The sequence below is a fragment of the Hyla sarda genome, chromosome 4, assembly GCF_029499605.1.
Source record: "Hyla sarda isolate aHylSar1 chromosome 4, aHylSar1.hap1, whole genome shotgun sequence".
Lineage (NCBI taxonomy): Eukaryota > Metazoa > Chordata > Amphibia > Anura > Hylidae > Hyla > Hyla sarda.
The window spans coordinates 373941268-373964703 of record NC_079192.1 but is presented as its reverse complement, the minus strand read 5'-3'; the positions used below and the strand labels follow the sequence as shown (position 1 = coordinate 373964703).

General features: G+C 43.5%; 1 protein-coding gene across 2 annotated transcripts in view; it reads right to left on the bottom strand.

The window, feature by feature from the left end:
- The window catches only part of FAM114A2 (family with sequence similarity 114 member A2), a 63389-nt gene that overhangs the window by 39003 nt on the left and 950 nt on the right, over positions 1-23436 (bottom strand). For both annotated transcript variants that reach the window (XR_008843132.1, XM_056516829.1), the window contains exons 2-7: positions 11451-11674; positions 7831-7924; positions 5053-5151; positions 3475-3584; positions 1638-1772; positions 444-602 (exon numbers count right to left, since the gene is read on the bottom strand). Coding sequence is in view for 1 of the 2 variants with exons in the window: in XM_056516829.1 (XP_056372804.1) it covers positions 444-602; positions 1638-1772; positions 3475-3584; positions 5053-5151; positions 7831-7924; positions 11451-11663 (810 nt within the window). In the remaining variant the exon portion in view is untranslated. The remainder of the gene's footprint in view (positions 1-443; positions 603-1637; positions 1773-3474; positions 3585-5052; positions 5152-7830; positions 7925-11450; positions 11675-23436) is intronic.

Genomic DNA, 23436 nt, shown 5'->3' with positions numbered 1-23436 from the left:
AACAAAATTAGGGATATAAACTGATTTCTTCTCTTTGTCTCAGAAGAGACGCCATTTTTAAATCAGCACAAAACTTATGAATTAAGCATGAAGACAATAACATGGTCCATATATATTGCATACCGTTCACATGATTCTGGTAATGTCAGTAGAATATTCCAATCCCAGTACCCTGAGGCTAACTGGCCACCCAGACTGCCCATCAACAAATACCTAAAATCGAATAAGCCACATCTCTTCTTCCCCATTCACCAGCTGATCTGAACATAAATGCCTTTGAAAGATTCATGCTATTTTACACATAGTTAACTTTAGCCCTTGAAATCATGGTCTTAATTTAACTCCCACAGTTTGTAGATAATAGACGAAGCATTAAGGTACATGACATGTTCTGTACAGACAGATGAGTCAAGAATAGTGACAGCATTTGGTATTACAGCTACCTTTCCTTCACTCTCTTTGGACAGCATCTCTAATGCTTCGAGGTGAGCCAGACCCTGATACTCATCGAATAACAGTCCATAGTGAGCACGTCGCTCTGTCTCTGGGGTGACTTCACTGCTAACTCGCTGTTCTTCTCTTTCCTTTGCTTCTCGTAATACCTGTAAGGAGTGACAGCCAAAAGAAAAGAACATTAGGATCCTGTGCAACAGAGGATCACTGGTGTGTATCTATACACTGTGTATATATAAATATATGCACACACATGACAACGGCACTATTAAGAGGTGGGATATATTAGGCAGCAACTAAACAGTCAGTTCTTAAACTTCATAATAAGGTCCAAATTCTGATGTCTAGATGACAAGAGTGAGAGCATCTCCAAAAAGGCAGGTTTTGTGGGCTGTTAACAGTATGCAGTCATTAGTACCTATCAAACGTAATCCAAAGAAAGACAACTGGTGAAGCAGCAGAAGGCTCATTGATGCAAATAAGCACTGAAGAGCTACTGGACAGAAAATTGCTAAAAAGGTTAATGCTGGCCGTCATTAAAAGGTGTCAGCACACACAGGGCATCAAAGCTTGCTCTATATGGAGATGCATAGCAATAGGCAAATCAGAATGCCCATGCTGATACCATGTTCCCTGCTATAAGTGCTTACAATGGGCATGAGAGCTTTAGAACTGGAACATGGAACAATGGAAGGTGGCCTGGTCTGATAAATAATAATATGCTTTCTGTGGACGGATGGGTGAGTGTGTGTCAGTATCTCCTACTAATGTCTTAGAGCTAAATCCAACACAACATCTTCACAACACTTGTGGAGTCCATGCTATAAATGGTCAGAGCTGTTTTGGTATAATGGTTTTAAGGTTATGGTTAATTGGTGTATAGATAGAAGATTCCAGATAATAGTCCCTCCATGAGTGATTATGGTGACAAAACCAAAATACAAGATAAATAAACCAAGATATTGAGCAAGGCACTCAGTATGTAATGTGTAAAACATAGAGGGGATCAAGAATGACAGAGAAAGCAGATAAATTATTTGCAGATGCCACTATGAGTGTAAACAGGTTAAAACGCAAGATCAATGTTCATTATTCTCCTGACCTTTATGTAAGGCGTAGTATACATAAATGCAGTCTGACCTGCTTAGCTTTTGAAACCAGTTTAGTAAATCGCCTTGACCTACATGTGACAATGTAGCATTCCTGTTCATTAGTCCTTTGGTCTTTTTGAAGCCTGGGTCTCCTTCTGCAATAACGTCCATAGTCTTTTTGCCAATAAACTCCAAGGCATCCAACCCTCCGGTGAGAACAGTCTTCCCCTAAAGTAGAGGTTACACATCATACTTGATAAAAAGCTATTTTACAGCTAACAAAACAACTTGAATTATGTTCAGGTTCCCACACAACATTGTTTTTCTTACATGTCAAAAATCATTTTGGCAACATAACCCTTTATTCTGGAAGGTGCAATTTATACAGTGCAAGGAACGCTCTCTATGAGCAACTCTCCAGTCTGGCTAAAAGATATGGGACACTCTATGAAAAAAATGTCATGCACATGTAGTGGAAAAGAACAGTGCAGCATTAAAAGGGTACTCCGCCCCTAGACATCTTATCCCCTATCCAAGGATCTCTCCTGCAGCCCCTAGTCATCTGCGGCACAAAGCCAAAGTTTGCTCCGTGCCTGATGACTCACAATACATGGGCCGGCGGATCGTGATGCCCCTCCCAAAGACTTGCATTAAGGGGACGGGGCAAGGCATCACGAGGGGGCGGGGCCCTTGTATCGTGAGTCATCAGGCACGAAGCAAACTTCGGCACCGTGCTGCAGATGACTAGGGGCTGCAGGACATATCGCGGGGGTCCCCAGCGGCGGGACCCAAGGATAGTGGAGAAGATGTCTAGGGGTGGAGTACCCCTTTAAGGTCATGAAACATATTTTCTATTTCAGATTTGCAGTTTGTGCTGCAGTGGATACTACTGAAAAAAAAGGGTAACAGTCATTTGGAAAAAAACATTTTACATATTTTCCAGACATGTCAAAAGTTTAGATCACTCCCCGTCGAGATTTACAACCCTGTTGTGGCAGCGTTCCTTACTTCCCGGCCCGTGGTACCGTCCAACTCATTTACTGCATTAGAGTCTGTGGGAAGGAGTCGGCTTTGAATGACAGCCTACTATGCACTTCACCCGGCTGTAACTAGGACTGAGACTTGGTGCGATCTAAACTGGACAATATGTGGGAAGGGAAGAGTCAGGAAGTCGACAACACATTAGATGATTTTTGACTAATGTGTATGGCGGCCTTTAGTATCATTTTCATTCATAAACCTCAGCTTTCCTGTACAGAATCTATGGAAATAAGTAGCTTAATCCCTGCCATTTCTTGAAGAAGACTGTTCTTCCCTGGCACCAACAAAAATCCACACAGAAATTTTGCACTTATATAAAGGTCTGTAGAAACCCATGAGAAACGTGCATGAGAAACACAGTTGTCAGATTTGATGTGGGTATTCCCTAACTAGACATGCTTTATTTTGCATTTGCATGTCCCATAATACAATGAATGTAGATGGGGTTTTGAAAAGCCCATTAACATGTAGTGCAAAAAATCCACACAGAAGAAAGAGCATGCGCACTGTGTTGTGCATTTTTGCTGCAGATTTCATCCATTTAATGTATATAGGGGGAGATTTATTAAAACCTGTGCAAAGGAAAAGTTTCCCAGTTTCCCATAGCAACCAATCCGATTGCTTCTTTCATTTTGCAAAGGCCTTGTTAAAAATGAAAGAAGCGAGCTGATTGGTTGCTATGGGCAACAGGGAAACTTTTCCTCTGGACAGGTTTTGATAAATCTCTCCATAGAGTAAAAGCCATGGTGAATTTACAGCATGATCAATGACAAAATCCACATTAAGTAACACAAGCAGATCTTTGTATTGAAATAGGCGTGGATTTGCAGTGAGGTGCAGTTTAGACTATCAGTCACGTTCTTGTATTGGAATCCATGGTTGTACTTACTGTACTCTGCACTGCCGTAGAGATACTGGAGAGGAATCCCAGCGCTCCTGTAATGGGGGATGAGCCCTCCTCTGCCTCTTTGGATTCACTGCTTTCTGCAGTTATGGAATCTAACAAGGTAAATACACATAATTAACTTTATTATAATACAGATAAAATACAAAACCTTAGTTATCATATGCAATATTAGAAGTGACCTTCGGTAGTCGACGGGATTCAAGGCACTGAACACAGGATTAAAAGGAAACTGACGTTTATTCACCCATGATGCAACGCGTTTCACAGTACAACTGCTTCATCAGGCATTTGCCTGATGAAGCAGTTGTACTGTGAAACGCGTTGCATTAGCATTGCAAATCAATATTGCATTGATTTGGACGTGGATTGGCTGCAGTCACCTGTTATTTTCTTCGCCTTGATCCATTGTTGCACTTGGGGGAGTGTAACCTTTTGTGCTGCCTAGTTAATACACTACGGAGCGCTGTCTGTCTTTTATTTTAGTTATCATATGTCACCCAAATTTGGGCAGATTAATGAATAGACTAAATAGAATTTCTGACAACATGACAGAACAGAATAAAGCAAATACTTAAGCAACCCATTCATTTTAGATAAGTGTCAACTGAACAAACATCTGGCTGACAGCTATCTCTTTAATCCACGACAAAAAGAAGGAATGGGGAGCTTGGACATGCTGGTATGAAACGGCTGTCGCCACGCTCCCCGCTCCTTCATTTTGGCTCCAAGCTATGCTGTTATGTCTATTATTATAGACATAAAATAAAGGAACTTTGGATACAACAATTCCGGTGAGTGCTCCATAAATTTTCTCTACTATGCTGCTATGACATCAACATTAGTTAGTCTGCCAATGCAGTCAAAATTTGTTCATGTACGGTCACCTATAATTTAACACAAATGGCCAGCTTTGAATTCATCTGCATCCTTTTTTGTGGCCACAGACAATGGTCAGGAAGCTGACAACAGTCAAAGCAAGCAAGCTATGTAACTTGCATAACTCTCATTGACTTTAAGGGGAACCCCAAAGCTATGCTTTTTACCTAACTCCCAGAGATAAGCAAACAGCGTAATTCAAGAGCTATGCCGTTTGTGCAACTCCTATTAAAGACACTGAGAGTTACCCGAATTGCATAAATCACCTGCTTCAGCTGTTTTACCTGCCACAAACAGGCCACATGAGGCCCAGAGCGGAGATGAAAACATCCCTTTAAAGTGTAGCTGTCAGATAAACTTTTGACATATCAAAGAAATATCAAAAGTTTTATTCAGTCGGGGTCTCAGTCCCCATTTCTCAGCAATCTCTGTTCTGCAGCCCTATTATAAGTCTATAGGGCTATCCAGATATTGTTGCAAGCCGGGAAGAGAACTGCGCTACCATGCACTTCTCTCCGCTTGTTCTCCTGATCGGTGGTGGTCTCCACACAAAGATCCAGAGCGATCTAACTAAATGACAGAGACACAAATGACAGAGGATTTAAATTGAGCATTGTAAAAAATACAACAAAACTATATAAAATATTATAACAATGGAATAAACCACATACAGAGATGACTTACCTTCTGTGGCCTCCGTGCGGTCTCTAAATGACAGCTCTACAGGACTTGGGACACCCAATGAACTCTCTGCCTTCTCAATAGCAGAAGTGATGCCGTGACCTGCCAGGATAAGCATAAAAGATCCAGGGTGTGATGTAATCTAAACTTATTCTAAACTATCATTATTATATTTACATTACTATGCTAACTCTAATTAACAAAGGCCTTATACCCAACATGCCTACATGCCTATAAGCTTTAAAGGGGTAGTCCAGTGGTGAAAAACTTATTCCCTATCCTAAGGATAGGGCATAAGTTTCAGATCACAGGGGGTCCGACCGCTGGGGCCCCCCGCGATCACCTGTACGGGGCCCCGGCAGCCTGCGGGTAGGGGGCGCGATGACCACCAATTGAAGCGGTGGCTGACACGCCCCCTCATTACAACTCTATGGCAGAGCTGGAGCACTGCGTTCAGTAATCTCTGGCTCTGCCATAGAGTTGTATTGAGGGGGCGTGTTGGCGCGTGTTGACCACCGTACGAAGCGGCGGCCGACACGCCCCCTCAATACAACTCTATGGCAGAGCCAGAGATTGCCGAAGGCAGCGCTCCGACTCTCCCATAGAGTTGTATTGAGGGGGCATGTCGGCGAGCCAGTGCCCCGTACAGGAGATCGCGGGGGGGGCCCCAGTGGTCGGACCCCCGCGATCTGAAACATATCCCCTATCCTTAGGATAAGGGATACGTTTTCCACCAGTGGACTACCCCTTTAACCCCTTAAGGACTCAGCCCATTTGGGCCTTAAAGGGGTACTCCCGTGAAAACCTTTTTTTTTTAATCAACTGGTGCCAGGAAGTTAAAATGATTTGTAAATCACTTCTATTAAAAAATCTTAATCATTCCAGTACTTTTTAGGGGCTGTATACTAAAGAGAAATCCAAAAAAGAAATGCATTCCCTTTGATGTCATGACCACAGTGCTCTCTGCTGACATCTCTGTCCATTTTAGGAACTGTCCAAAGCAGCATGTGTTTGCTATGGGGATTTTCTCCAGCTCTGGACAGTTCCTAAAATGGACAGCAGAGGTCAGCAGAGAGCACTGTGGTCATGACATCAGAGGAAATGCATTTCTTTTTTGGATTTCTCTTTAGTATACAGCCCCTAAAAAGTACTGGAAGGATTAAGATTTTTTTTAATAGAAGTGATTTACAAATCTGTTTAACTTTCTGGCACCAGTTGATAAAAAAAAAAAAGAAAAAAGTTTCCACGGGAGTACCCCTTTAAGGACTCTTATTTTTACATTTTCGTTTTTCCTCCTCGCCTTCAAAAATCATAACTCTTATATTTTCATCCACAGACTAGTATGGGGCTTGTTTTCCGCGCGACCAGTTGTCCGTTGTAATGCCAATACTCACTTTACCATAAAATGTATAGCACAACCAAAAAAATACTATTTGTGTGGGGAAATTAAAAAGAAAAGCGCAATTTTGCAAATTTTGGACGGTTTCGATTTCGTGCCGTACAATTTACGGTAAAAATTAGTTCTTTATTCTTTGGGTCAATACGATTAAAATGATACCCATGATAACATACTTTTCTATTACTGTTGCGCTTAAAAAAAAAAAAAATTGCAAACTGTTTAACCAAAGTACGTTTAAAATCCCCCTTTTTTGAATACCTATAACTTTTTCATTTTTCCGTATAAGTGGCGGTATGAGGGCTCATTTTTTGCGCCGTGATCTGTACTTTTTATTGATATCATATTTTCTTATATAAAACTTTTAGCATGTTTTGTATACATTTTTTGGGAATAAAACGTAATTTTAAAAAAAAATGGCTTTCTTTTTCTTTTTTACATTCCCGCTGTTCACCGTACGGTATTATTAACATTTTATTTTAATAGTTGGGATATTTACGCACGTGGCGATACCAAATATGTATATAAAAAAAAAATTATTTTAATTTTGTTTTTTTTTGTTTTTTTTAACACACTTTTTGGGGGTGAAATAGGAAAAATGGGACAATTTACATTTTTATTGGGGGAGGGGGGTTTTCAATTTTTTTTTAACTTTTTTTACTCTTATTTTTAAACTTTAATAGTCCCCATAGGGGACTATTTATAGCAATCATTAGATTGCTAATACTGTTCAGTGCTATGCATAGGACATAGCACTGATAAGCATTATCGGTCATCTTCTGCTCTGGTCTGCTCGATCACAGACCAGAGCAAAAGATCAGTGGAAGGCAGCGGAGGCAGGTGAGGGGACCTCCGCCTGCCATGCTGGATGATTGGATCGCCGAGGCAGCGGTGCGGGCGATCCGATCATCCATTTTAGTGTCTGCAATGCTGCAGATGCCGTGATCTGTATTGATCATGGCATCTGAGGGGTTAATGGCGGACATGTCCGCCATTATGGGCAGGTCCCTGGCTGCTATCAGCAGCCAGGACCTGCCGCACATGACGCGAACATCGCTCCGATGCTCGTGGTTATGCTTAGGACGTAAATGTATGTCCTGGTGCGTTAAGTACCAGCTTACCAGGACGTACATTTATGTCCTGCGTCGTTAAGGGGTTAATAGCCACATGCACAATGCCAATTAGACCTCTTTTTAAATGTACTGAAAAGCATAGGGGACAACACTTTTCAATACCCGGGTATCCTACAAAAAAATTAAAAATAAAAAATAAAAAAAAACTCATAAGATTTACAATAGGGTTCAACAGTATACGAACACAACTGTACAGGTAGACTATTTAGCATGTGTATGCATAAACTAGTGTTCTGCACAACATACACTCACCAACAGTAGCCACCGTGGCCGTGGCTGTAGAAAGCAAGGACTTGCCCCAGTTACCCCAATAGCCCCATGATGATGGAGATTTGGCTGCAGATTCCTGCATGAACATAAAAGAATTAAATGCACCATGGATGGAAAGCAGAACTAAAAATAAAAAACTGTGCTCGCTCCTTAATTTAACCCCTCAGCTCCTAAATGACTGCACTTAACTGTATAGTAGAGATATGTACATGAGTTAGGATACGAATCTATGCAATTGAAAGCCATGGCCTTTTTTTTTAATGGCTGCACGGTTTGGGGTGTAAAACTGCTACCATATATTTTTTAACCGTATTCTCTACACCACTACATGGGACTCCCACCCTTTTAAACAGGTGGTATTGCTGAATAAAGGACATTATTGTGCAATGAACACTACTTGAAGTATCTTGATGTTCTGCGTCACTGCCTATACTCGCTCATATGCCTCCCTCCTATATATATATATATATATATATATACACACACATACACACATCCCCTGTCCATCGAAGAGCTCATTTGCATATTGAATAAAAATCAGTTTCCCGAAGAACTGGTTTTAGATTCTATAATAAGATTATGTATTAATCCACTTTTATGGACATTAAAGGTGTCTTATCGTTTCATCACATGGCTGGTTTATTATTGGGTACCCGAACTGGCGACCTTTACTCTATGTCTTCATGTGATATGAGGTTATTGTGAAAATAAATTATGATACTAGAGATTTCACATAGTCTGATCAGCACAAATGAGGATTTCTGTAATATAACACCAAAACGTTTTGCGCAATTAACTCCTTAAAGGGTTATTGTCATAAAAAAAAAAAAAAAAAAACTTTTGACTGGTTGCCCACACATGTCAAAAGTTTGGATCACACCAGATCTCACTCCTGAAACCTGACACGATCGGACCACTCCCCAGCTGGCAGATCTGAACCTTTTTCTGTACTTGTCTGCATAGATGGTGGCAGCACCATGCACGATTTTTCTACATTACATTCATTTTAAATTCAGCACCATTCCCCCTGCCACATAATTGTGATTCAATGGCACTGGGTCTCACGCCGGATACAGATGCTGTGGAGGCAGAGCAAAAAACTATTGTGCACTTAAAAGTCATAACAGCATTGGAGATCGACTTTTAAAGGGGTACTCCCATCTTGACATTTAGGGTATACCTTCACAAATAAATAATCACAGCATCTGACTGTGTAGTAAGCGCCCTACTATTTTATCCCATTAATGCATGCAATGTCACACAAGAGGTACCGTATATCCACCTGCCATATTTACAGTGGGGATCAAAAGTTTGGGCACCCCAGGTAAAAATGTGTATTAATGTGCATAAAGAAGCCAAGGAAAGATGGAAAAATCTCCAAAAGGCATCAAATTACAGATTAGACATTCTTATAATATTTAAACAAAAGTTAGATTTCCATCATTTACACTTTCAAAATAACAGAAAACAAAAAAAAAAAAAAAATAGTGTCTGCAAAAGTTTGGGCACCCTGCAGAATTTATAGCGTGCACTGCCCCCTTTGCAAAGCCTGCCAGTGTCATGGATTGTTCTCAATCATCATCTAGGAAGACCAGGTGATGTCAATCTCAAAGGTTTTAAATGCCCAGACTCATCTGACCTTGCCCCAACAATCAGCACCATGGGTTCTCAATCATCATCTGGGAAGACCAGGTGATGTCAATCTCAAAGGTTTTAAATGCCCAGACTCATCTGACCTTGCCCCAACAATCAGCACCATGGGTTCTCAGTTGTCTAGAAATCTGAAACTGAAAATAGTTGATGCTCACAAAGCTAGAGAAGGCGATAAGAAGATAGCAAAACATTTTCAGATGTCAATATCCTCTGTTCGGAATGTAATTAAGAAATGGCAGTCATCAGGAACATTGGAAGTTAAAGCAAGATCTGGCAGACCAAGAATAATATCAGACAGAACAGCTTGCAGGATTGTGAGAAAAACTATTCAAAACCCACGTTTGACTGCACAATCCCTCCAGAAAGATCTGGCAGACACTGGAGTTGTGGTACACTATTCCCCTATAAAGAGATACTTGTACAAATATGGTCTTCATGGAAGAGTCATCAGAAGAAAACCTCTTCTACGTCCTCACCACAAAAATCAGCGTTTGAACTTTGCAAATGAACATATAGACAAACCTGATGCATTTTGGAAAAAAGTTCAGTGGACCGATGAGGTTAAAATTTAACTTTTTGGCCAGAATGAGCAAAGGTACATTTGGAGAAGAAGGGGAACAGAATTTAATGAAAAGAACCTCTGTCCAACTGTTAAGAATGGGGGTGGATCAATCAATCAATCATACTTTGGGGTTGCATTGCAGCCAGTGGAACAGGGAACATCTCACGAGTAGAAGGAAAAATGGATTCAATAAAATTTCAGCAAATTTTGGGTGCTAACTTGATGCCATCTGTGAAAAAGCTGAAGTTAAAGAGAGAATGGCTTATAAAAATGCATAATGATCCTAAACACACCTCGAAACCCCAGGGGGGTTGATTACATCAAGCCTTCACAATCTCCTGACCTCAAATAATTGAAAATCTATGGATAGACCTTAAAAGAGCAGTGTGTGACAGACAGCCCAGAAATCTCAAAGAACTGGAAGACTTTTGAAAGGAAGAATGGGCAAAGATACCTCAAACAAGAATTGAAAGACTTTTGGCTGGCTACAAAAAAAGTGTTTACAAGCTGTGATACCTGCCAAAGGGGGCAGTACAAGATATTAACTCTGCAGGGTGCCCAAACTTTTGCAGACGCCATTTTTTTTGTTTTCTGTTATTTTTAAAGTGTAAATGATGGAAATAAAATCTAACTTTTGTTGACATATTATAAGAATGTCTAATCTGTAATTTGATGCCTTTTGGAGATTTTTCCATCTTTCCTTGGCTTCTTTATGCACATTAATACAATTTTTTCCCTTGGGTGCCCAAACTTTTGATCCCCACTGTATAACAGATTCAGATGAGATTATGGCCATCAACTTAGGCAGCTTTGACGGGCCTATGTATGACCATATTTAGACTGAGCAAAAAAAAGTTCTTCAACAGTAAAGGTAACTTTAATGCAAACAATGTCATCTGCTATCCTCCTATAAAAAGGACTGTTTTACAATATCTCCTTCTTGAAATGAAAAGTTCTTTCCCAAAAAATAAAAATATTTACCATCTACCTACAAGAATAAAAGCTGCATGGCCCACCGATCAATGGAATGGGGGTCCCAAGTTCCTTGCTCCTCCTCAATGCATGATCCTAGTAAAGAAGGGCTTGGATGAAGCGGTGGCCTCACATGTGCACTGTCTGGCAATTCAATATATATGGGGGTGGCCAAGTACAACTCTGGGGGTCCCAATGGTGGAGCCACTAGTGGCAGTTGATATACATCCAACATGTCTACATACTGCATATTAGAGGCGATGGACTATAAAGCAAATCTGTGTTATAAAGTAATAAGGATCCAACCTGAGGGAGGTTTTTTGGTGAAACCATGAAAAGAAAAATGTAAGAATTAAAACAAAAAGAAAAGCATGCTGCAAAGCGCCTTATAAAGAAGAGACACCATGTTCCTTACCTGCTCAGAATTTTCAGCTGTCTGGTCCTCCTCCTCCTCAGCTGACGCACTGGTAGATTTGGCCTCAGGACGTTTGCGGGTTATGGCCACTGGTTCTGAGACAACAACTTTTCCTTCCTCTACTCCGCTATTCTTCGTAGAAGCCGGGTTTTCATCCTGCACCTGGGGTTGGACAGTTTCCCCGGTGTTCTCACTGCTGTCTTTTTCAGACATGTTTACAACATCTAGAAGAAAATACAATTCTTAAAAAGGATATGCCATTGTTTTATGATTGCGGGGGGGTCCATCCTCTGGGACCTCCACCGATCCTGAGAATCAAGGGGCCGCAGTGCTGATCCACTTTTTAATGGCACAGTAGATAGGGATCTACAGCAATCCAATTCACATAAATGAAACAAAACTGCAGTTCCCTCCACAGCCAGGAAGCCACTGTGTAGGGGAAAACAATGAAGGGGGTGCAGCTTCTTCATACTCAGGAACAATGGGGCTACCAGAGGTTAGACTCTATGGGGGAGATATATCAAAACCTGTCCAGAGGAAAAGTTGCTGAGTTGCCCATAGCAACAGATCACATCTTTCATTTTGCATGGGACTTGTTAAAAATGAAAGAAGTAATCTGATTGGTTACTATGGGCAACTCAGCAACTTTTCCTCTGGACAGGTTTTGATAAATCTCCCCCTATAGATCATGAAATGATCCAATATCTTGGCAATAGGTAGAGATAGGAAGGCCTGGAAAAATTAGAAATTATATGTTTAAACCATGATATTTAAACTATATAACATTTAGACTTTCATTAAAGACATCTGAGAATCTTTGCAAGTTCTCCAGTCTCACTTTAAGAAGAGCAAATCATATCTATCTGATTCCTATTAAGGGTACGTTCACACATACAGGATCCTGCACAGATTTGATGCGGAGGATTTGTAACTGCAGATTAGAAGCTGTGCTCAGTCATTTAGTTTACTTCGAAATCTGCAGCAGAAGATCCTGTACATCAAATCTGCGCAGAATACTGTACGTGTGAATAGACCCTAAAGGGGTATTCCAGGATTTTTTTTATTTTACTATGCTACAAGGGCTGTAAAGTTTGTGTAATTCATAATATAGTCTTTGTACCTGTGTGTGTGACGGTTTTCTAGCAATTCTTATGTGAGTTTTGTCACAATATTTTTAACAGCATACAAAATGACTGTTGTCTCAATTACTGTTGTCTCCCAGGTTGCAGTGTGGCCGAGACATTACATCACTAGTCAGGTGATGACAGGGAGCCTGTCCTGCTTCAATGGGTGGAGCAACCGCTGGGTAGGAGAAAGATCATTCTGCAACGAATTGTATTTTTTGCAACAGTTGGAGACACCCTGGTTAGAAAACCCTGGACTTTTGAATGGAATGCAGCTCCTTTGTGTTTGAATGAGTGGGGTGGCTGATGTGTGGGAAGAAGGAAAGTGACCTCACACTTACAAACAAGGAACTATGGGATGAGTAGTTTAAGAGAACAAACGCCAACAGGAAAATCCCAGTTCACAAATAGATAGCCATAGCGTTCTAATAATCTCACAATTTAGCCATTTAGCCCCAAGACAAGCATACGTACTAAAATCCCCTTATGGTGGATAACCCCTTTTATGTTCTCCCCAAACTCAAATAAGATTTGCCTGTTTTAAAGGTCTGGCTGAAAGTAGATCCTTTTATTTTTTTTCCCTCCAAGTAAAATGGGGAGATCAACATCCATCATTAAAATGATTTTTGATTTGTTAAGTCTCAGTCACATGACACAGAATCGGGGGTCTGAACACTGAGACCCTAAACTATCAAAACTTTTGATGTCTCTATTAACAGAAATCTCCTATCCATTTAGTTAATCTACATGGGAGCAAGTTATTTGGGCTACTTATCCTTTATATGAGTCTTCCAATTGTGTCATGTCCCATGACATGCCATGTTAAAGAAGTCTTCTGCCGTAGATGCAGTGGCTAACCCTAGAAGTGCCATATGGCGGCACACAGAATACTACAAACACATCATGTGTAATCATAGGGACCCTGCCATACAGTGTACTGCCATATAGGGTTCATGCATGTGGCATTGCTAGAGACCCTTCTATGGAAACCATGCTGTGCCGTAACAGATCCCAGGCAGGCAACGAATGCTGCCATGAATAGTAACTAGGGATCGACCAATATCTTTTTTTTTTAGGGCCGATACCAATAATCTGGGGAGGTTAGGGCCGATAGCTTATACCGATATTCCGGTATAAGTTATGGGCTATTTATCCCCCTGCGACACCGCTGCAGATCACTGATTTAAAGCGGGCGCTTTAAATCAATGCACTGCAGTGGCTTTTGCGGTGCCATAGACTGCCACCGCCACCCGCTTCTCTCCCCCTGCCTGTCCGGGGGTCCTGAGACCTATCACCGCCACCGCTTCCCCTGCCGCCGCACTGCGCCTAGGGGTGCCTCCAGCTGTTGCAAAACTACTACTCCCAGCATGCCCGGACAGCATGCTGGGAGTTGTAGTTTTGCAACAGCTGGAGGACCTGCTGTAGGTATAGTATATTATACAGACCCCTGTCCATCCCAGAACCCTGACTCACCTTCCCAGTTGCTGCAGGGACCGTCCGGGGGGGGGGGGTGGTCCGGGCCATCCATCCTTCCTGTAGTGTCCGGCGGCATTCCGGGTGGAGGGTGAACCGGTCCGGGCTGTCCTTCTCCGGGGGTCCTCTTCTCCACTCCGGGCAGGCTCCGGCCTAGTAACGCTGCATAGACGCTGCTGCGCAGCGACGCACCTGAAGTGTCACGGCGTAGCGGCGTCTATGCAGCGTTACTAGGCCGGAGCCTGCCCGGAGTGGAGAAGAGGACCACCGGGGAAAAGGACAGCCCGGACCGGTTCACCCTCCACTCGGAATGCCGCCAGACACTACAGGAAGGAAGAATGGATGGCCCGGACCAACCCCATTACGGGTAAGTTTAATTTTTTTTATTGACTCGGAGGGTGGGGGAGGGGCCCGACCGGTATAGTGGTATGGGCAAAAATCCATACCGTGTGAGAAAAAAAAACGGTATGCGGTTCATACCGGTATACTGCCCAGCACTACGGTGGGGGGGGGTGCGACGCGGTGCAGTGGGTCGGGGGGGCGGTCGCGGTGCGGTGGGGGGGCAGGTCATTATCGGCAAGGTAATTGCTGATACCGATAATGCCCAAAATCGTGATTATCGGCTGATAATATCGGCCATACCGATAATCGGTCGATCCCTAATAGTAACCAACCTGTTGTGGACTACACAGTGTTACCAGAAATGTTGAAAAAGGTTTACAATTTGTAATTTTAAATTTTAAAAATAAAAGCGCTTTTTATCACAGCTGCAAGATCTAGCAAATTTCAGGGTAGGTCATTTGGAGTAGGAATTTATTTGCATGTTATGGTGGAAAATAAGTACAGTGAAATCTCCCTTAGTGGACACTTCCCAATAGTGGACACCTCCCAATAGCGGACAGTTTTTAATTCCCCGGCAGAGTCCCATAGGACTTAATGTATTTGCACCCTTCGAATAGGGGGACATTCCCAATAGTGGTCGTGGACACATCAAATAGGGAATAGGGGACAAAAAAACTCCCAATAGGGGACAAAACACAACCAATAGGGGACAACCAGGCTTATATGCTACCCTACCTTGTACACAGGGCTGCCGTCAGGGGGTACAGCAAATACCCCAGTAAGTAGCTTGGGTTCCCAGGGAGCCCTGGCCCCTTCTGGACCCCCCTGTAACAGCCCCAGCAAACCCCTTGTGCCAAATCATTCCCTTATTCCCATGCCAAATCATTCCTCCATGCCCTCCTCCCCCTGTTCTTCTAACTTCTTACCTAGCCAGCAGGCACTGATGAGTGATGCTTCTCTGCGCTTCATTCAGTGAGGACAAAAATGGCCATGAGCAGCGGTGGCTGCCCAAAGTGACGAGTGACTTTTTGACAGCCAAAGCTGCTCACAGCCGTCACTGTCCTCACTGAGTAAAGCGCAGAGGAGCGTCACTCATCACTGCCTACTGGCCAGGTAAGAAGAAGAACGGGGGGGATGAGGGAATGGGGGGATGATTTGGCATTACTTTTCCTAATTAATTATATTGTTGAGAACTTTTAAAGCCTTATTACAGTGCAAAATTATTTATTGATATTTAGCCTTTTATCGTGTTTTGTAGGTAATTACACTCTGGAGTGAGTGCAGAACAGTATTCCGTCATTTAGAAAGATGTTTAAGCCTTTTTTCCCCCCCAATAGGGGACATCTCCCAATAGTGGACACTTTTATTCCCTGTGAGTGTCCGCTATTGGGAGATTCTACTGTATTTAGTAACCTACAAACAAGCAAGATTTCTGGCTCTCACAGACTTTTTCTTTAAAGGGGTATTCCAGTGGAAAACAGCTTTTGCTCAAATCAACTGGTGCCAGAAAGTTATACAGATTTGTAAATTACTTCTATTAAAAAAATCGTAATCCTTCCAGTACTTATCAGCTGCTGTATACTACAGAGAAGGTGGAGTTATTCTAATCTGTCAGACCATAGTGCTCTCTGCTGACACCTCTGTCTGTGTCAGGAATTGTCCAGAGCAGGATAGGTTTTGCTCCTACTCTGGACAGTTCCTGACATGGACAGAGGTGTCAGCAGAGAGCACTGTGGTCAGACAGAAAAGAACAACTCAACTTATACAGCAGTGGATAAGTATTGGAAGGATTCAGATTTTTTAATAGAAGTAATTTACAAATCTTTTCAACTTTCTGGAGCCAGTTGATATGAAAAAAAATAGTTTTCCACCGGAGTACCCCTTTAAAGGGGCTGTGCGCTGCCCTGCCTTTCGGAGCTCCGCTCGCAGCGTCTGGAAGTTCATTACTCCGAACGCTGTGTGCGGGCTTCCGTGTTCGCGGCCGCGAGGGGCCGGGGGTGACGTCACGAGGGGGCGGCCGCGAACACGGATGCCTGCACACAGCGTTCGGAGTAATGAACTTCCGGACGCTGCGAGCGGAGCTCCGAAAGGCAGGGCAGTGCACAACCCCTTTAACCCCTTAACGACGCAGGACGTAAATGTACGTCCTGGTGCGGTGGCACTTAATGCACCAGGACATACATTTACGTCCTGTACATGACCGCGAGAATCAGAACGTGCAGCAGGTCCCAGCTGCTGATAGCAGCCAGGGACCCGCTGGTTATGGCCGACATCCGCAATCGTGCGGATGTCTGCCATTAATCTCTCAGATGCCATGATCAATACAGATCACGGCATCTGTGGGAGTGCGGTCAGAAAAAAAATGCATGATCGTAGCGCTGCCGCGGCGATCTGATCATCTGTAGCGGCGGACGGAGGTCCCCTCACCTGCCGCCGTTCGTCTACCGGCGTCTTCTGCTCTGGTCTGAGATCGAGCAGACCAGAGGAGAAGATAGCCGATAACACTGATCAGTGCTATGAACAGTATTGGCAATCAAATGATTGCTACAAATGGTCCCCTATGGGGACTATTAAAGTGTAAAAATAAAAGTTAAAAAAGTAAAAGTATAAAAAAAAAATGTGAAAAAGCCCCTCCAATAAAAATGTTAATTGTCACTTTTTCCCCATTTTACCCCCAAAAGTGTATAAAAATGTATTTTTTTTTATAAACATCGCAGCATGCGTAAATATCTGAACTATTAAAATATAATGCTAATTATCCTGTAGGGTGAATGGCGTAAACATAAAAAAAAAAAAAAGAAGCCAAAATGGCTGCTTTTTTTTTATAAAATTTTATTCAAAAAAATTATTGATAAAAAAAATGTATTAAAAGTTTTTTATATGCAAATGTTGCATTAAAAAAATAAAGCTCAGACCACGGCGCAAATCAATAAGCCCTCATGCCACCGCTTTTACGGAAAAATTTTGCACTAATTTAGTTAAAAAGTTTGCGATTTTTTTATGCGGCACAATAATAGAAAAGTATGTAATCATGGGTATCATTTTTAATCATATTGACCCACATAATAAAGAAAACTTGTCTATTTTACCGTTAAGTGTACAGCATAAAAACTGCAGTTGAGGTTTTCTTATCAATTTCCCCATACAAATAGTATTTTTTTGGGTTGCGACATACATTTTATGGTAAAATGAGTGATGTCATTACAAAGGACAACTGGTCGTGCAAAAAACAAGCCCTAATACTAGTCTGTGGTTAAAAATATAAAAGAGTTAAGATTTTTAGAAGACTAGGAGGAAAAAAAACGAAAAACGTAAAATGGGCTGAAGGCAGAAATGGGCTGAGTCCTTAAGGGTTTAAGAGTCTCCTCTGTCCTCCAATTGTTACCTGTATTAATGGCACCTGTTTGAATTTATTATCAGTATAAAAGACACCTGTCCACAACCTCAAACAGTCACACTCCAAACTCCACTATGCCCAAGACCAGAGAGCTGTCAAAGGACACCAGAAACAAAATTGTAGACCTGCACCAGGCTGGGAAGACTCAATTTGCAATAGGCAAGTAGCTTGGTGTGAAGAAATCAACTGTGGGAGCAATTATTATAAAATGGAAGACCTACAAGACCACTGATAATCTCCCTTGATCTGGGGCTCCACAAAAGATCTCACCCCGTGGTGTCAAAATGATCACAAGAACGGTGAGATAAAATCCCAGAAGCACACGGGGGGACCTAGTGAATGACCTGCAGAGAGCTGGGACCTAAGTAACAAAGGCTATCACCAGTAACACGCTACGCCACCAGGGACTCAAATCATGCAGTGCTAGACGTGTCCCCCTGCTTAAGGCTGCATTCACACCCCGTTTTTTACATACGGGTGCCGGATCCGGCTGGGGGAGGGGAAAACCGGGCGCCCCCATACCCCAGCCGGATCAGCCCGTGACTCCATTTACTTTAATGAGCTGACCAAAGTCAAACTGTGACTCCGGTCGGCTCAGTTTTGACCCGTATGCGGTTTCCTGACCGGACCTAAAACCGTAGTATACTACGGTTTTAGGTCCGGTCCAAAACTGGATACGGGTCAAAACTGAGCCGTCCGGAGTCACCATTTGACTCCGGTCAGCTCATCAAATTAAATGGAGTCACGGGCTGATCCGGCTGGGGTACGGGAGCGCCCGGTTTTCCCCTCCCCCAGCCAGATCCGGCACCCGTATGTAAAAACCCAGGGAACCCACAGAAGCATTTTGCTGAATATGAGCAGATAATATTGCCTGAAACACTGCAGAATTCATCATGCTGCTTTTGTCAGCAATCACATCATCAATAAATACAAGAGAACCAGTTCCATTGGTAGCCATACATGCCCACTATGCCATGACACTACCACCACCATGCTTCACTGATGAGGTGTATGCTTAGGATCATGTTCCTTTCCTTCTCCATACTCTTCCCATCACTCTGGTACAAGTTGATCTTGGTCTCATCTGTCTGTAGGATGTTGTTCCAGAACTGTGAAGGCTTTTATAGATGTTGTTTGGCAAACTCTAATCTGGCCTTCTTGTTTTTGAGACTAACCAATGGTTTCCATCTTGCGGTGAACCCTTTGTATTCACTCTGGTGAAGTCTTCTCTTGATTGTTGACTTTGACACACATACGCCTACCTCCTGGAGAGTGTTTATCTGACCAACTGTTGTGAAGGGGGTTTTCTTCACCAGGGAAATAATTCTTCGGTCAGCCACCACAGTTGTTTTCCTTGGTCTTCCGGGTCTTTTGGTGTTGCTGAGCTCACCAGTGCATTCCTTCTTTTTAAGAATGCTCCTAACAGTTGTTTTGGCCATGCCTAATGTTTTGGCTGTCTCTCTGATGGGTTTGTTTAGTTTTTTCTGCCTAATGATGCCTTGCTTCACTGATAGTGACAGCTCTTTGGATCTCATCTTGAGAGTTGACAGCAACATATTCCAAATGCAAGTAGCACACTTGATATTAACTCTGGACCTTTTGGGTGCATTCCCACAGGGCGTATATGCAGCATATTTGACGCTGCGCAAAATTTACGGCAGCAGCGGGAAATATGCAGTGTATCCCTTGCTCACTATACACACAGGGCTTTCCAATGGCAGCCCTGTGTGTGCAGTGAGTTTTGGAGGCGGAGCCGCGCATCACAGACACTCCGGCACACAGCCCTGCCACCAAAACTTACTACACACAGAGGGCTGCCGTCGGAAAGCCCTGTGTGTATAGTGAGCAAGGAATACGCAGCGTATTTCCCGCTGCCGCCATACATTTTGCGCAGTGTCAAATACGCTGCGTATACACCCTGTGGGAACGTACCCTTTATCTGCTCATTGTAATTGGGATAATGAGGGAATAACACATACCTGGAAATAGAACAGCTGAGAAGCCAATTGTCCAATTACTTTTGGTCCCTTAGCAAGTGGGAGACACATATGCAAACTGTTGTAATTCCTACACCGTTCACCTGATTTTGATGTAAATTCCCTCAAATTAAAGCTGACAGTCTGGAGTTTAAGCACATCTTGTTCATTTAATTTCAAATCCATTGTTGTGGTGTATAGAGCCAAAAATCTTAGAATTGTGTCGATATCCCAATATTTATGGACATGACTGTATGAGTCTTTCCTCATGTGACCCAATTATGTCTACTGAAGAATTGGGGAGGGTTGGAAAACCATTAAAAACCCCAACAATACATGCAGACAGTTATTTTTAAGGCTTGTTTGTTTATTTACTCATAGAGGTCTATGGGAGGAAAAAAGCTGCAAGTTCTTAAAAAAAAAAAAAATGCCATTCCATGCTGTGATTTTAAAACACCACTAATGGGTGAAAAAATGGCAAAAAAAAGTGTTGGTGTGGTGTTTTATATTTCTCTAACATCCTAAAACAGGCCTAAAATGTTTTTTTTTTTTTTTTTTTTAAATTAAGCACGCATTATCATACACACGGCAGATGTATTGCAGATGTAACGCCACGCCCCCCTAATGACATCACGTCACGCCCCCTCCCTTCATGTTAATAGGCCGTTACGCCCCCTCCCATAGACATGAATGGAGGGGGCCAGCAGTAGGAGCCCCGCGATCAGACATCTTATCCCCTAATCCTTTGGATAGAGGATAAAATGTCTAAAGCCGGAATACCCCTTTAAAGGACAAGTCTCATGCCCGACAGTACAGAAAAACTTATCCTCTATCAGCAGGATAGGGGATAAGTTTTAGATTGCGGGGGGACCGTGCGCTGTGGCCCCCCGTGATCATCTGTTTGGAGCCCCGCTTTTCCGACAAAGTGGCGCGTCACAACCCCTTCTCGAAGCGGGGGCCGCCACGCCCCTTGCATATGTCTCTATGGGTGAGCTGAAGATAGCCGAACGGCTCTCCCATAGAGATATATGGAGAGGGAATGGCAGCCCCCGCTTCGGGCAAGGGTCATGACGTGCCACTCTGTGGGAGAGCCGGGGCTCCAAACAGGCGATCGCGGAGGGCCACAGCGCACGGACCCCTCGCGATCTAAAACATGTTCCCTATCCCCAAGTTTTTCTTTACTGTCGGGCATGAGACTTCTTCTTTAAGGGGTACTCCGCTGAAAAAAAATCTTAGCCTCTATCCAAAAGTTAGGGGTAACATGTTTGATCATGTGGGTCCAGTCGCTGCGGACCCCCGCAATCTCCGGGCCGGAAGCGACTGCGTCCGGAACACGGAAGCTTGGAGCTTCCGTGTTCGTGATGTCACGCCCACCCTCTCCATTCATGTCTGTAGTAGCGGAGATTGCGGGGGTCCCCAGTGGCGGGACCCCCACGATTAGACATCTTATCCGACGGAGTAGCCCTTTAAGGTATGTTCCCACTGGGAATTTTATTTTAATTTTTATCCAATAGGCCCAGACTGTCTAATAACAGCAAAAAAAGCTTCAGACAAAATCCCCCCTCCCCCTTATTAAACTCTTGTATAAAATTTTTATATTATAAATATAACATTTTTATTATAAAAAAAATATATATATCTACATTTACCGTATATATCTGTGCACATGGTCAAGAATTTCGCATGGAAATCAGCTCTCTAACTAAATGGGTCAAGTTCCATGTGGGGGGGGGGGGGTCCTACCTAAAGGGAACAAATTGCATAAAGGAAATCCCGGAAGGTATCTTGCCCCCTATGGGTAAGTAAGACCATCCGCTGAAGTAGCTTGCCCCTGTAGGGAGTTATACCACCCTCCTGCTCCCTTTATGTAGTTTACACTCAGAAGATAGGATCCAAATTGAAAGCGGCTTGCCCCCTGTAGATAGAACCCCCCCCCCCCCCCAAAGGTAAACTATATAGCAGCAAATTTTTAGGTTGATAATTTTGTATGACCACAGGTCTAGACTGGGGGCGATCACCGATGTTCAATTGCTAATGGGACAGCATCAATTTAGCCTAAGGCTATGTATACATGTATTTTGGAAAGCTTTTTAGCCATAAACAGATAAAGAAACAAACCAAAGGCAAAATACTTTTGAAAAATCTGTGCGAGAACAGCCTCATGCTGAATTCCCACATGGTATTTTGGGCCTTTTTTTTTTTAGACACCTTTTGTGTTCCCACACTTTTAGGTATTTTTTAAAGCTATAAAATAGCCTGAGGCACAACTGCACACTGAGTTTTTATTAACCTGTATTTTAAATGTACCTTGCATTTTAATAAGATGGGCCACAAAAAAGTGCAAAATATTCCAAAAAACAGGCTTTTAAATGGGCACTATCAGCTAAAAAAATTTTTTAATATGTTGTACATCTTGGCAAAACATAAACCTTTCTAATATACTTCATGGCATGGACAAAGTCCAGTAAGTGAAGGTGGGCTAGCACTCCTCCGTGCTCTCTCCTGTCTGATAGCACTCCTCCGGGCTCTCTCCTGTCCGATAGCACTCCTCCGGGCTCTCCCCTGTCCGATAGCTCTCCTCTGGGCTCTCCCCTGTCCGATAGCACTCCTCTGGGCTCTCCCCTGTCCGATAGCACTCCTCTGTGCTCTCTCCTGTCTGATAGCACTCCTCTGTGCTCTCTCCTGTCTGATAGCCCTCCTCTGTGCTCTCTCCTGTCTGATAGCACTCCTCTGTTCTCTCTCCTGTCTGATAGCACTCCTCTGTGCTCTCTCCTGTCCGATATCACTCCTCGGGGCTCTCTCCTGTCCGATATCACTCCTCGGGGCTCTCTCCTGTCCGATATCACTCCTCGGTGCTCTCTCCTGTCCGATATCACTCCTCGGGGCTCTTTCCTGTCCGATATCACTCCTCGGGGCTCTTTCCTGTCCGATATCACTCCTCGGGGCTCTCTCCTGTCCGATATCACTCCTCGGGGCTCTCTCCTGTCCGATATCACTCCTCGGGGCTCTCTCCTGTCCGATATCACTCCTCGGGGCTCTCTCCTGTCCGATATCACTCCTCGGGGCTCTCTCCTGTCCGATATCACTCCTCGGGGCTCTCTCCTGTCCGATATCACTCCTCGGGGCTCTCTCCTGTCCGATATCACTCCTCGGTGCTCTCTCCTGTCCGATATCACTCCTCTGTGCTCTCTCCTGTCCGATATCACTCCTCGGGGCTCTCTCCTGTCCGATATCATTCCTCGGGGCTCTCTCCTGTCCGATATCACTCCTCGGGGCTCTCTCCTGTCCGATATCACTCCTCGGGGCTCTCTCCTGTCTGATATCACTCCTCTGTGCTCTCTTCTGTCTGATATCACTCCTCTGTGCTCTCTCCTGTCTGATATCACTCCTCTGTGCTCTCTCCTGTCTGATATCACTCCTCTGTGCTCTCTCCTGTCTGATATCACTCCTCTGTGCTCTCTCCTGTCTGATATCACTCCTCTGTGCTCTCTCCTGTCTGATATCACTCCTCTGTGCTCTCTCCTGTCTGATATCACTCCTCTGTGCTCTCTCCTGTCTGATATCACTCCTCTGTGCTCTCTCCTGTCCGATATCACTCCTCGGGGCTCTCTCCTGTCCGATATCACTCCTCGGGGCTCTCCTGTCCGATATCACTCCTCTGTGCTCTCTCCTGT